This window comes from Tamandua tetradactyla, chromosome 6, assembly GCF_023851605.1.
Source record: "Tamandua tetradactyla isolate mTamTet1 chromosome 6, mTamTet1.pri, whole genome shotgun sequence".
Classification (NCBI taxonomy): Eukaryota; Metazoa; Chordata; class Mammalia; order Pilosa; family Myrmecophagidae; genus Tamandua; species Tamandua tetradactyla.
In genome coordinates, this window is record NC_135332.1 from 45,172,432 (window position 1) to 45,187,106 (window position 14,675).

At 47.5% G+C, this 14,675-nt stretch overlaps 1 protein-coding gene across 4 annotated transcripts in view; it reads right to left on the bottom strand.

Moving 5' to 3' along the window:
* Positions 1 to 6,544, bottom strand: part of HNF1B (HNF1 homeobox B) — a 52,344-nt gene extending 45,800 nt beyond the window's left edge. For all 4 annotated transcript variants that reach the window (XM_077165114.1, XM_077165113.1, XM_077165112.1 and 1 more), the window contains exons 1-2: positions 6,018 to 6,544; positions 1,203 to 1,402 (exon numbers count right to left, since the gene is read on the bottom strand). In XM_077165114.1, coding sequence (XP_077021229.1) covers positions 1,203 to 1,402; positions 6,018 to 6,361 — 544 coding nt within the window. In that variant the 5' untranslated portion in view covers positions 6,362 to 6,544. The remainder of the gene's footprint in view (positions 1 to 1,202; positions 1,403 to 6,017) is intronic.
* Positions 6,545 to 14,675: the final 8,131 nt, after the last annotated feature.

The following is a 14,675-nucleotide window of genomic DNA, read 5'->3' on the forward strand; positions in this document are numbered from 1 at the left end:
CACTTTACTTCTTACTCCTGATCTGTCCATTTAATCCTTCCAACCAAACAGCAAACAGCCACAATATGAGATAACTGCCTAAAACCTTTTCTTCCATCACAAAGGCCTTTCCACTCCACAGACAGAGACAAGAAATACCGAACAATCATTTGGAGCAGCGTGTGACAGCAAACAAGAGTGATTAAACCCCTGACCATCTAGCAAAAAGGAAAAAACCCAATCCAGAGAGGGGTAGAAACTAGCATCTTGACAGAGGAACCAATGGGCCAGTGGATATTATGTGGGGAGAGTGAAGACAGATACAAAACTTCCCTAGGAAAAGGCTTGGATTGAAATAATTAAAGTGTAAAGTGAAACTACACTTTTCTAAAATAAAACACTCTATCATTCATGCGTCGTCATTCAAATGCAGTTCAAATTTCCCCAGAATTCAAAACAAAAATCTCTCAATGTTATCGGATGGAAGAACTCTAGGGACAGAAAGGAGTTTTGGAGGTGGGTGTGGGAATGGCAGAAATCAACTGGTCAGAGTTCCAAATGCAGATCCCTTTTCTGCGCCCCCCTCCTTAACCGGAAGCAGTTCCTTCTTTAGACAGGGACGCCACAGAGCTTCCAAATGACCAATCTCGGTAAATGTGAGTAAGCACCTTAAATTCCTTCAGGATGCAATCCCCTGTCTCCGATAAGAAAGGTTCAGGCTCTGAAGCACCTTAAATTCCTTTAGGATTCAATCCCCTGCCCCCAAAAAGAACAGGTTCAGGCTCTGAATGCATCTCTGCAAATACTCTATTTTTTACACTTTCTCCAGAGGAAAGGAAAATAGCAGGAATAGGGATCAATATTATTGACAGCTAGAAAATGTCTCCTTTGGAAACTCTGACCTTCAGTCATGTATCAAGGGGATAAAATTAGCCTACCCTGGGATCACTCTGTTAACCTGCTTGGTTTCAAAGAGAAGAATTCAGAAGCAGGGACTAAAAAATTCAAGGTTCGCTGCACAGTCAAAGCAAGTGGCTGGGTGGTAAAGGACTGTCAGAGAAGAAAATATGAGTCAGTCCCATTTCCACCTGCCAGCTTCCTTGGATTCACCAGGTGTTCACACAGGCCTTCTTGATGAAGAGGAAACTGAGGCAGCCCATGGGGATCGGAGTGAGGGCAAAGGTCACCGCAGGTTAAGGCAGAGGCAGGATTAGAACACTTACGTCGGAGGATCTCGCGCTGCTTCCTGACGTACCAGGTGTACAGGGCAGCACGCTTCTGGGTCTTCATGGGGGTGCCCTTGTTGAGATGCTGGGAGAGGTGTGACTGGTTCAGGCCTGTAACATCAACCACCTCCCTCTGGGGGATGTTGTGTTGCTGCATGTAGCCCTTGATCATTTTGGCAGCCCGCCAAGGGTCCTCACTAGACAGACAAGCAGACGGTTAGGATCCTCGTGAGAGACGTCCAGCAAGAAACGTTCTCTTTCTAGGGGTTTTAACCTCTACCCTATGTAAAACTCTGGTTGTCACCTATTTCCCCACCTGCCCAAGCTCCATCCTTGGGAGGGCTGTAAGACCAAAACGCAACCTAAACAGAAGAGGAGGTGAAAGCTCCTGTGCATTTCATTCTGTCCCTTTCCTCCAAGGTGAGAAGGGACAGAGAAAGATGACGTCCCGTCTTAGGGAATGGGAGCGCACTGCCAGCAGTAGGTCTCACATTGAGCAGAAAGAAAAGCTCTTATTTTATTTAGTTTTCCTTCATTTTCCTGGCATGTGAGGAACATAAAGGCAAGAGTCCCACTGGCAAGTAGAGATGCCGTTAGCTCCTGGCCGGGCTGACGCGACATGAGAGGGGGGTAGCATCAGTTTCTCAGGTCACCCCATTTCCTTCTGAATGGGTACCTCAGGTTCTTGTCTATAAAACAGGGGTAAACATGTGTTCACCTTCTGAGAGGTGACTCAGGAAGGAAGACTTCTTAGCCAGATATTAAATAGTTTGGAGAGGGGGGTGGTTTAGAAAAATTTTAAGAGATTCAACGACCTACCACCCTGTAACTGAGGAATCACACCACTGAGGTAGGGTGAGGTTAAAAAAAAAATTATTCATAGCCCTACCTCCTAAATACAACTCAATGGAGACAAGTAATTTTAGTTAAAGATATCAACAACCTCAAATGCCTTGTTTCTCTGTATTCTTACATTTCTCCACTGATAGGATAAGAATATCTAGAAATCAATGTTCCTCATGTATTTCAAGCTTGGAGCAGAGACTTAGTCACACTCTCCATTTCTCATAAACATAGGTGTACAAAAAGCTTTTTTATAGAGCAATGAATTAGTGCGACATTTGGAATAACCTTTGAAATTCGTTTATTTAAAATATTTTCAACTTTGCCAATTTTTTGTTTATTGAATAATGACTTAAAAATGAGATAGATTAAGAAAATAATGCACAGTTATTTTTAAATACAAAAGCATTAAAGAAGCAAAGTACCCGCAGATACTATATCTTTACCGAAACTACATTTTTAATTTAAAAAATTCTTCTATTGTATGATATATTAGCCTGGTAAAACAAAGAAAAAACAAAGGGAAAAATTACTTTCAGGTGAAACGATAAAAAATAGCATTAAGCAGAAGCCAAAACCAATGCAATGTTACAATGTCATAACCAATTTATTTCTAATTGGTGTCTATAATTTGTCAAATAAAATTAATTTTGCTTAATGAATTAAAATCCATTGATTAAACTGGGTTATTCTGTAGGCATCTAAGTAATTAAGATTATTTTAGCAATTCTTTGATACTGAATTCATGAGAACTTGGGCTTTGATTCAGAGTTTGTAAGGAACACAAACTTTTGAGAAACATTGATTATATATAAATTAACATTGATTATATCTAAATTAACAATGAATTTCTCATCATGATGTGAATAACACATCATGATGAGTTAATAACACAAACAATAAAATGAGAACATGTGTTACCTTTGAGTAAGAAAAATATGTCATCAACATTTTGGACATAGTTAAACATCAAAAATCACTTGAAAGGTTATTTCTGACAAACATTTCCACAGATACTTTTAGGATGGAAAAACATTCTCAACATATATGAACAATAGTTTCAAAAGTTAGTAAAAGTTTTTAGATTTTTAAAAGTTAATACTGCTTTAATAGATTCTTTTTCTGTTTTTTTAAAATTTTTTATTTCTTTACCTGCGTTAATTTTGTGTGTTTAAGAAGCCTGGCAAAATAGTGTAACATTTTAAGTGTGAATGGTTCTGCGGAATGAGTGATGAATTAGCTCAACAATTGGGAAGGTTTAAAAAAAAGAAAAGCCCACGAAAATCCTATAAACTATAGTAAAACCTTTAAGCCCAAATTAAAGAACTAGAGTTAGGGGTTAATATGGCGCAGTTATACCTTTATAGATATCTGACCCCAGAATTCTAGAATTCTCAAGTATTCACCGGCAAGAGCCAGGACAGCGGGTAACGTTTTAAAATTTGAAAACACAGTTCATTTTCGGGGGTTCTCAACTGCGAAACGTTCGGATCCCAAGAAGCGCGCTGGGCCATTGTGTCCGGAGCGCAGGTGTCAGACGCCAGAGAGCGGCGCCCGCCTTGTGCGCGCAGCACGCTCCTTTTCACACAATGACTTTTTCTGTCCAAGAGCAGGAAAGCCCTCAACCCCACCGCAGTTCGCGGCGTGTTGGTCGAGAAGCCTCAACTCCGGCCTTTTTAGAAGCAGCCACCTTTCCAAACGCCACCGGCGCCCGAGCCCTAGAGGCGGGCAAGCGAGGCGGGCTCCGGTCAGGAGCTGGGGACCGGGAAGTCCCCTACTTTCCCTTCTCTCCTTTCCTTTCTAAGAATATTAAAGAGCGCTCAACAGAGTGGCTGTTTTTTGTTTTCTTTCCACGTTAGGAGAACAGATGAGCGAGAGAAAAAAAAAAAAAAGGAATGCATGTGCCTGGCGCTCAGGAGCCAACTGTGCAGTGACCTGGGGACCGCTAACGATTTCTTGAAAAATTACTTTAATAAAGTCCGACCACTGCCGGGGGTGGGGGAGGGGGAAGGGAGGACCCGCTTGGGAAAGGGAGAAAAAGCTCTGGGTCTGCCCTGGGCCCCCAATCCAGGGCGGGTGCTGGGCCCCTCTGTGTCCCTGAGGGAGCCGGGGACGTTGGGAAGGGAGGAGGGCTGAGGTCCGAGGCCGCGCGGGTGACTCGAGCGCTGGACAGCCCGGGTCAGGCGCGCAGAGGCGGCTGGGCCTCGGCACGGCGCCGGGGCCTGGCTGGGCTCGCCGGGTAGCTCCGCGCGTGTGCGCTGAGAGCGGCGAGTAGCCCCGCGTCGGGTTTTGATTTCCTTCCCTCTTTAAGCCGCGTTTACAACTTCAGCAATGAATAACCCGCCTCTCTTTTCAACCTAATCACGGCTCTTTGTGTATCTTTCTGTTGATGATTTATAGAAATAAATTAATAACACCCCGGCTCCACGTGCTGTAGTTTATGTTCCATCTCTGCTACGTCCAGCCCCGCGCGGGGCTGACTGCGGAGGGGCCCCTCGCTCCCCTCGGGTTTCCCAGGTCCTCTGAGCTCCCAGCCAGAAAGCGGACGCCTGCGGCTACGCGGTAGTGCCGAGGCCCGGCGGGCTCCCGGTGGAAGGCGGCTGGAGCCCGGTTTGTCCGCCCGGCCGCGGCCAGGCTCCATGGAGGGCACGCTGGAGCCCCAGCCGCTGCGAGGGGCTCCTCTTCCGACCTCCCGGTCCGGGGGACACACACCTTCCTGCGCCCTAAATCTGGCCGGGGAACATCGCCGTCACGCTGGGGAATAGCGCGAGAAAAACCTCAAAACTACGAACTGTAACGAAATGTTTTTGAAAAAAACAAACAAACCGACAAAAAAAAAAAAAAAAAAAAAAAAACTGCCCAAACATCTGACTGTCCAGAGAAGGCCGCCGGGTCCCCGGGGCGCAAATTCAAATGCAAGGTCATATCCCACTCCACAGTGCCGCTGCGGGCGTGCGGCCGAAACCGTCCCGGGCGCGACCTGGGTCCGGCCCAGGCCTTGAAACCTCGACGCTGTAGCGCTGGAGGCCACGCGGGCGGCTCCTACGGCGCGGAGTGGCCGCGAGCGACGTGCAGTCTTAGGGAACCGCTTCGGTTCCTTGGATAATTAGTAACCAGCTGTCAAAGCCCTAGGTCAGCCGGGGAGGCCCGGCAAACGGTTGTGGACAACGGGATAGACCGCCAGCCTGCCTGTGTTCCCCGCGGGACGCTGGGGTGTAGGCGGCGAGAAATCGAAAAGCCTTCCTCTCTCAGATTCCGACCAAACACACTGCGAACGGGGGGCTCGGCCACAGCTGGCCGGAGCTGGCTTAGGTGCGCAGTTACTTTTGCCCCGCGCGGGTCAGCCCCGACCCTACACGCATCCAGTCTCCTTTGCAAATCTAAACTGGCTTTGAAGATTCCAAATAACCCCGGACCCTAGCACGGGCTCTGCAGACGCGAGTGCCCACCAGAAATTCCTCTCAGTTCTCCGCCCCGGGTGCCGCCTGTAATCGGGCAAGAAACGGCAGGAAGCTGCACCCGAGGCCGAAGTGCGTCCTCCCAGACCGGAGAGGTGACGCCGGGGGAAACGCTTGCCGTGGTGCTCGTGAGGGCCCGAGCCTCTGCTCCTGGAGAAATCGCCGTAGTTTCTCGGCACCCACCCGCACCTGCAGTCATGTGGGCAAACCTCCGGGCAAAGGGCTCTGCAGCTCCGGTTCTCCCCCGCGGAGCCCCAGCCTCACTGGGAGGGTCCTTCGGGTCTCAGGCTTAGGGCCCGAGCTGGGGGAGAGGAAGCCTCAGGTCCCCGGACCGACTGGCTAAGGGACTGGGACTGGTCCAGGTATTGGGAAGAGAAGCGGAGCGCCCCCCGGGGGTCTTCTTTGGTGGGAAACAGGCTGGTGAGTGTGCCAGGGCGCAGGGTCGCTCAGGCACAGGGCCCAGGGCTCTAGGGGCTCCGGCGTGCATCCCCCCGCCTTGCTCGGCGCCTACCTGAGCATCCGGTCCACCTCAGCCCGCTGCTCCGCCGCCTCCTCCGTGTTGAGAGCCTGCAGTTCCTTGAGGATGGGAGGGGTGTCATAGTCGTCGCCGTCCTCGGAGCCCTCGTCCCCAGACAGGCGGCCCTTGGCGTGGCCGTTGGTGAGAGTATGAAAGACCGGCTTGGTGTCGGGTTCGGCCCCACTCCCCGGGGACAGGGGCAGCGTCTCCAGCTTCACCCCGAAACTTGGTGATGGCAGCAACTCCTCCAAGGCCTGGACCAGCACCTCTTTGGTGACCCCAGAGCTCAGCAGGGCGCTCAGGAGTTCTTGCTGGAGGGACGTTAGCTTGGACACCATTTTCCAAGGACGGGAGAAGAAAGGGGTGAGGGGTGGGTGCAAGAGAGGAGGGTGGAGGGGAGTTTCACAAGCGAACCCCAAATCCGGAGCCCCCTCCACCCTTCAGTCTCCAGACACCTGTTACTCCTTGGGGTCCTGGAGTCTCCTCCGAGAGGAGTCAGAAAACTTCTAACTTGCCATGATCGCCACCATTAGGCCATATAAGATATGCAAATTAGTGGGAAGGGCTCGGCTTTCGGCAAGATGCAAATAGTAGCGGGGAGGGGGGAAAACCGAGAGAGGGAGTGTGAGGGCAGACTTGGAGAGCCGAGACCCGGCCGGAGCCGGGATTTGCCAGGGTCCATTGTACTCACACTGGGGGAGCTGAAGACCTTCTTTTACTGGTGCTGGTTGGTTATCAGGCAAACTTTAGCTGACCTTTGGACTTATTAAGCAAGTAGTTTGCAGCCTAGTATGGAAGGCACCGGGGCTTTGTCACCGCCTGCGGTCCGGCCTTAGTCCCAAGAGACGACACTGAGCTTCGGGGGTTCAGGTGAGAGTTGGAGGAAGATGGGGTGCCCCTGGAAGAAGGGGATGGGGAGAAGGTGAAGAGTAGAGACCCTCCTAGGTGACCCTGGCGACCAGGTGGTGGGCCAGAGAGCCAGCCGGGTGGAGGAGAAACTCCCCGTTTGGGGATGGTCCTGCGGGGAACCGGGAGGCAATGTTAGGCCGGCAAGTTAAAAATAGAGGATCAAAGGGCCCCCATTTATTTCTACCACAGTTACTACTCCCCGGGCCTGAGACTATAACCGGTAGGGTCAGGAGGTTTGGATTTGCAGAACTGCCTGCACCGAAAGTGTAGGTGAGGGGGAAGGGGCCCGAGAAGACGCTTGGAGGAGGCGCTGACTAATTTATGGCCAGAGGGAGCAGCCAAAGCTGAGCTCCCTAACAGCGGGGCTGCACCTTTCTCCCAGTCCAGCCGAACCGCTGGGGAGCAGGACGCCTTTAAGCCAGGAATATTAATGTGCCTCTGCTTTGAGGTACAACTTAGATTGTGGGGCCTCCTTGATTGCAGTGAAAGCAAAGTTCGACTCGCGGCTGGTCGGACAGTTGAAGCCGCACTTTCCCCGGACCTTGGTTTGTTTGCGGCTCCAGGACGCACGGGTGCCGGGCGGGGAACGCGCTCTGCAGTCGCAAGGTCACCGCGGCGGTGGCGGGAGTCTCCCACACCAAGCTGAGGAGACGCCTCCAAACCCACCGAGGGAAGTTTTTTTTCCCAGCCCATCATAGGCCTGAAGGGCCATCTTTCAGTACCGTGGTAGTTTCATCCCCAACTCGCTGGGGCACAGGGAAGGAAGGCAGCAGTACGCACACCCAGACCTGCATTCTGGGACTTGACCTGCAAAAGGACAGGGGAAGAAGTTTGTTGGAATCCACAGCTCACAGACCCTAGCTCCTGGGGCAGAGGACTCCCTAACCCTCTCCCAGACTCAGTTTCTTCATCTGTGAAATGGAGATAATACATACCCTCAGTGCAGGATGTACACATTGAAAGAGACCACCTGTGAGACACCTTATTAAATAGTGTTCACACTTCCCAATCTGGGAAGGCAGAAAACCCAGTTCCCTGTAGTGAAATCCCATCACCCGGGAGTCTCAGGGTTCTCAGAGGCCGGGAGATCCAACCCGAAAAAGCTGGTGGTAGCTCTGGGGTCAGAAGAACTGGGAGATTAGGGACAAAAAATTCAGAATCAGCTGGGAATTTGCAAAGGAGTTTCTAAGTGAGTTTTCTGACTTGTCCCACCTACAAAAAGGTAATTAGGAGGTAGTTGGGGTTAGATTTGGAATAGAGAGGAATCTCAGCCTAGAGAAGTCAGGGTCCAGCAGATCTCATTTGTGGGTGTTAGGATCAGTCACCAAGGTGTATGAATGCTGAAACTCCAGAGGCACTTGGTCCAAATCAGGTGGCTAAGGAGATGAACTATCTCCTTTAAATAAGGACCTTCGACAGGCACCCGGGCTACCTGTGTGCACCAGGAGCCAGAAAGCAGCAGCATGGTTGTGTGCGTGGGGCCCCTGGGGAGGTTTACACCTATCTCAGTCTCTCATCTCCTGAGAAAGAGGTAATGCATTCATGTAAAGTGAGGGTCCTTCATTTCACTTTATTGTCTTCTAGTTTATTTTGACATGTGGCAGGTCTTTGCCCCTTACAATTCAGCCCAATGAAAAACGTCCCCTGCCTACCCAGCTCGCCTCTAGATAATGAAGTGTTCAGAGTAAATGCCCCTGGAGAACAATCTCTTTCTCTTTCTCTCACTTGCTATCATGATAGAAGCAGTCAAGTGTAATGAAGATCAGTTTCTGTGTTTAGCTGGGAAAACCCACTTAAAAAGCAGCAATCACTTCCCTTTAACAACAGATCTTTGATTTGTAGTGCGAATTGCCACATGCCTATGCCTAGTCTGATCCCCAAGCCTCTTTTGTCTCTCAAAATTCAGGTGTCAGCAAACCCATGCCTTCCCCAAACCCAGACACTTAGTGAATGCACAGGAAGTCTCACAGCGAGTACTGGGTAAACTTCCTAGGAGTGTCTAGGATGTCTTGTAGGTACTCTGGCCATTCACATCCAGCAACTTCTGGCCATCTTTCTACCCTGATCTACCTTGTATATGCTCCCCGGTGCATTGTAACCACACCTATGAATCTGTGAAGACTCAACACCTATCCCTTCAAAAGGAAATTTAAAGAGAAAAGTGTAAGTAGACAGCAGATAGCTCTTCAAGACATATGTCATAAATGAATTATCTAATTAAAAATGAGTTTATCTAAAAAGTTAAACTTTCCTCAAACAGAATAAGAAAAATTATGGTTGAAATCATCTTTATGCTTCACACAGAATAGACTGTGTGATACACAGATATAATTAGCCCCATTTGAAAAATAGGGAAAATAAGGCACAGAACAGTTGAAGAGGTTGCGTGGAGCCACTGGAGTAAGTTCCTAGAAGGACTGGGGTTGGGGCTCAGGATGTTTGAGCAGGGCTTTAGGAAGGAAACTGAGTTGGGGCTGTCCCTCCCACTCTGAGGAAGGCCTCCAGCTTTCATTTCTTTGGAAGTCAGGAAGTTGGAAGGGGGAACTCTATGAGATGTGGAGGTACAACAAACAGAGAATAGAGGGCAGGTTTTGGAGTCAAACAGACCTGAATTGGAGTCTGAGATCTGCCTAAGCAGCTGTGTGACCTTGGGCATTTTATGGAATCTTTCTTAGCCTCGGTTTCCTTATGTGGAGAAGGAGAAGAATAATCTCTGGTGCTTCAGTGAAGATTATGAGTTATTACATGTAGGTTCATGGAGTATGGCAGACTCTTACATGTACAGAAAGCAGAAAAGCCTCACCAAAGGGACGCAAAGAAATGTGGCAGCTGGTCTCTTCCGGCTTTTGTATTCCTGGCTTGGTTTTAAGAGCGACTGAATTTGAAGAGACTATATTGGGCTCTTCTATTTAAACGATGACTCTGCAGTTCAAATGCCAAGCTTTTCTATGAAAAATCTTTTCCCTGGAGTCAAATAATTTCAAACCCAAGTTGGCTCATCACTCCGCAGAGATTTTCTGAGCACCGTCTTAGTAACTTCACGGAACAACAAATGTGGTTCCTGTGGACTCATCTCCCCTATAACTTAGTATCTTGAGTGGATTCTTTCTCTGCTCTTGTAAAGACAGCACTCCCACACCCACTCCACCGCTCTTTCCTTGATTGTCCTTTTCTGATCATAGCAGGGGAAAATTTGGTCTTCCCAGTCCCCTGCAGGTCCACTCTCCAGGCTTATATATACCGCAGACAGCAAGCTCCACGAGGACAGGGACCTTCTCAAGTCTTACTCTTCAGTGTTTGGAAAAGTACCTGTTACATAGAAGATGCTCAATAAAATAGCTGTTGAATGAATAAACAAGAGACCATCTCTGGTTGATGCCTTATTTTTACTTCTCAGATTTGTCAGCAGTGAAGTTATATTGTAAAAATAAATACCTTTTCCAGCCCCTTAAGGTTATATACTGCATGATTCATTTAAATGGAGTTAAAAGCAGGGCAAACTAGTCCATGATGACAGAGGTTAGAATTGAGGTTACCTTTTCTGGGTGTTTTGACTGAGAGAGGGCAGAAGGGAGCTTTCTGGGTTGATATAAATGTTCTGTATCTTGATCATAATGGTGGATACAGCATCAGGCTATCCATGTAGGATTTGTGTATGTTACTATGTAAATTATAACAGTAAAAAGTAAATTAAATAAACAAACAATTTCAAAGTATAAAATATGAAGTCGCCTCCTTACTCCTCAACTGTTTTCAGTTGATGTGTGACCCTCTAGCCACCATGTGTGGTTTATCACCTCTAAAATCTATAGAATAGTATATCCCAGGGGCTTGGCAAACTCTTTCCATGAAAGGTCAAATAGTAACTATTTTAGGTTTTGTGGGCCACATGGTTTCTGTCACAACTACTCATCTCTTATAAACGATACATAAGTGATTGTGTGTGGTGGTGTTCTGATACAACTTTATCTATAAAAACAGTTGTCCACCAGAATTTTATCCAACCCTGGATAAAGCGATCTGTGCAATCTGAAAGGGACTTTGGAGATCATCTCACTTGACTTCCTCTTCGGGGTGAGGAGGCACATTCAAGGAGGAGAAGTAACTTTCCCAAAGATACAGCACAGTGCAATAAGGAAACCCTGGCTTTGGAGTCAGATAGACCAGCTGCTTGCTGTGAGTGTGTGTGTGTGTGTGTGTGTGTGAGTGTGCATGCATGCATAGTCTTGGGCAAGCTACTTAATTTCTTTGAACCTTAATATTATCACCATATGTAAATGGTGATAAGGATGGAATTAAACCTTATACTGTTTGGGGGAGGACTAAATGAGGCAACATAGAATAGGGCTTATGGGAGCTGACAGAGTAAACCACTCAAGCACATGAGAGACAGGACATGGTTTCAAATTCAGTGTTTGCTTAATTATAGCACATGGCTCAGGGATTTCCTTCCTCCCCTCCCTTCCCTCCCTCCCTTGCTTTCTTTTAAATGCGCAGTTTCTTCTATAAGTTCCCTAATAAATACTACCAAGTGTTTCTGTATGCAAAGCCCTTTGGGGAGTGTTGTGAGAGATATATAATATATAATAAAAACATATATAATAACACGTGGATATGGAAAGACTGCAAATCCCACCAGTCCCAGCCATCAGCTTCCTTTGTAGCCATCCCTTCCAGCTCTGTGCTTTTATTTTCAAAACATCCTGCTAAAAGATCTTTGCCAGGAAAAGTACTAAAAGTTTGAGGAGGGTTCTCTTGCTTTTATTAGACAACCTCTTCTACTAGGTCATTTTTAGAAATAATGTGCTCCCAGTAGCTTGTAAAAGATTAAATTAAAAACTAGTGGCCTGGTATGATATTAAACTAATAAATACTACACCTGGCATAGAGAGCCTCCACTCCGGAACAATAATCTTTTCCTCTTTCTTCTGTGACACCCATTAAAGGTGAGATTGGCAGTCATCAAAAGTGACATGGTAGGGGCTCTCCATTCACATTTATTGAATAAACGATACGGGCAACCCTATGGTATTTTCATAAAAGCAGTCATATTTACTGAAATTGCTTGGAATCTGTTTTTCAGATTAATAATAAAGTAAATGTTAGTGAGCTGCCCTTGCTACACTCTCCCCTTTATTCCTCCCCATAGACCTAGGAAGTAGATACTATCAACACCATTTTAATGTTGAGGAAATTAAGGCTCTAAGAGGGTACAGATTGGCCCAAGGACCCATAAATGGTTAAGGAGTGAGACCTTGGACTTGAACTAAGAACCTCCTGACCCCACGGTAAGTGTCTTACTTTTGGCTCTTCCGCACCTCCCAAGCCCTGTCCCTGCCCCGACAGAGTGGGGATCACACAGAAGCACTCTGAACAATCTCAGCACAGAGAGGAGTCCTGTGATTGCCCTAGAGAGAGGGAGATCAAAGTCTTTCCTCTCTAAGGAACTGCCTGGCATATGAAGAACTGTAATATTTGTACAGTGTTTTATGGCATGCCAAGAGCTTTCTTATTTCATTTGATCCTCTAATGAGCCCCGAAAGAGGGGAAGACGAGCATTAGCCACATTTTACGGATGAGGAGACAGAGGATCAGCGAGGCAATGTCACCTCCTGGAAGTGTCAGAACGACTGTCTTCTGAATCCAGACCCCAGTCTTTTCTCCTCAACACCATGCTTGTATCAGGACAAAGTTAGGACAAAGCGTGGCCCAGGAACATGCACAAAACTTCAAAGTAAGACACAATACTATCCCCATTTCTACTCCCGAGTTCATGTCTGAGTGACCCCATGAAAGTGTCAGGAAAGACCTTAGGTCCTGTCTGTGAATTAGGAAACTCCTCCACCTACATCTTCTCTCCATGGATCCTAGAGTTCCTGGTTGCATAGCAGGGCCCGGATCTGCCCTGCTCTACCTGGTTGGGTCAGGTCAGTTGAATGTTGGCCTCTGACACGCATCTCAGGCATGAGATGACCACTTGGCCTCAAGCCATGCAATGGCCAAGGTATCCTTTCATGCCCTGGTGGCTAGACCCGGACCCTGCCCCAGACCTGGGGGTGAAGAGCTATGCAATCCTGCCAAGTGCAGCAGGCATTTGGTGAGCACCCAATATGTACTCGGCACTGTGATGGGTGCCTTGTACTGCTGAGATGAACAAGATTCAATTCCTGCCTTGAAGGTTTTATAATAGAGCAGAAGAGATAAGACACGTGCATACTTACCTCTATTGCCAGGCAGAATAGAGCAGGCTTTATAATAAGCACTGCACTGGTTGCTTTATATAAAGCATCTCATTTAATCCTCAGAGCAGCTCCATGGAGAGGTATTACTATTCTTAGTTTTAGTTTTCTCAGCTGAGGCTCGGAGAGCTTGTGGTTGCTCACGCATAGCGGAGATCCAAACCTAGCTCAATCTGATTTCACACATCATTCTATACTATCCAAGAGGCAGGAGCTTGAGGGGAATCAGGGTGGGGCTTGAAGTCAAGGCTGATCTGGACTTCAAACTTGTCTCTGCTGCTTCCTAGGTATGGTCCTCAGCAGATTGCCACTCTGCGCTTCAGTTTTCTCATCTGTTAAAATGGGGCAGTAATTCTTCCTTATGTAGAAATTGGTAGGAAAAATAATATGTATAAAACCACCTGGCATAAATAATAACTAGAAGCAAATGTTAATAATAAGAATAGAGGAACCAGTACATTTCTGTGGGGGCTCAGAGTCCTTGAAGGGCAAAGACAATTTGGCATTAAGGAGAAGTCGGAGAGCATTTCAGGCTGAAAGAAACGCTGAGTGAAGTCTTGAACGCATCAAACTAGTGATGATGTGATGGTGTGTGGAGCCAGCTCGGCTTTCTGCGCCAAGAAGGGATGTTGCTAAAGATGAGCTGGAAAGTGAGGACAAGATGGACAGACCTGGCGATCTCAGCTTTTTCCCTTAGGCAATGAGGATTCTCTGAGAGTTTTCAAGAGTGGGTGGGCAAGGGGATAGTTTTCAGGGTGGAAGGGGAAGATGTGGCATAATTTAATTTGCTTTTTTAGAATACTCGCAACCACAATAGCAGGACCAAGAACCTACATCACTGTGCTACGGCAATTTACACCATCGTGGGATTTAATCTTGACCATCACTCCAGGTTATTCTCATGATCTCATTTTACAGATAAGAAAATCTAGTGAACTGATTAAATATGAGGGTTCCGGAGCCAAACTTCCAGGATTCAGATTTTGGATTCACAACTCATTAACTGGGTATCCATGAGCAAGTTACCAAACCTCTCTGTGCTTTGTGTTCCCATCTTTGAAATGAAGATAGAGGTAGTACCTACCTGACAGTGAGGTTGCAAGGAGGAAATGAGTCAATACATGTAAAGCACTTTGAAAAGAGGCTGCCTGTCAGTCTTGGATGTGATATTGTTTCTGTCCCAGGTGACACACCTAGAGGGAAAGTAACCCAGGGGGTTCTCTGGGGGAGCTCCTTCTGTGAGCTTTCTTCGCATAGGAGCTGTGTGAAGGTCTGTAGTGGGGTCTACAGATGGGATGGAAACCAGAGCATGGACAGCATTGCCATGGGAAAAGCCTCTTTAGAGATGCTGTTGGTGCCCCTCAGCATCTATCTGTAGGGTCTTCGGAGGGGTGAGGCCCAACATAGCCACAGCCCAGAGCATAGGAGGACACCTGGAAGTCCAGTAACTTACCAGAAGCCACATGGAGCAATGAGAGAATTCATAAATACTCTGAGTTAGGTT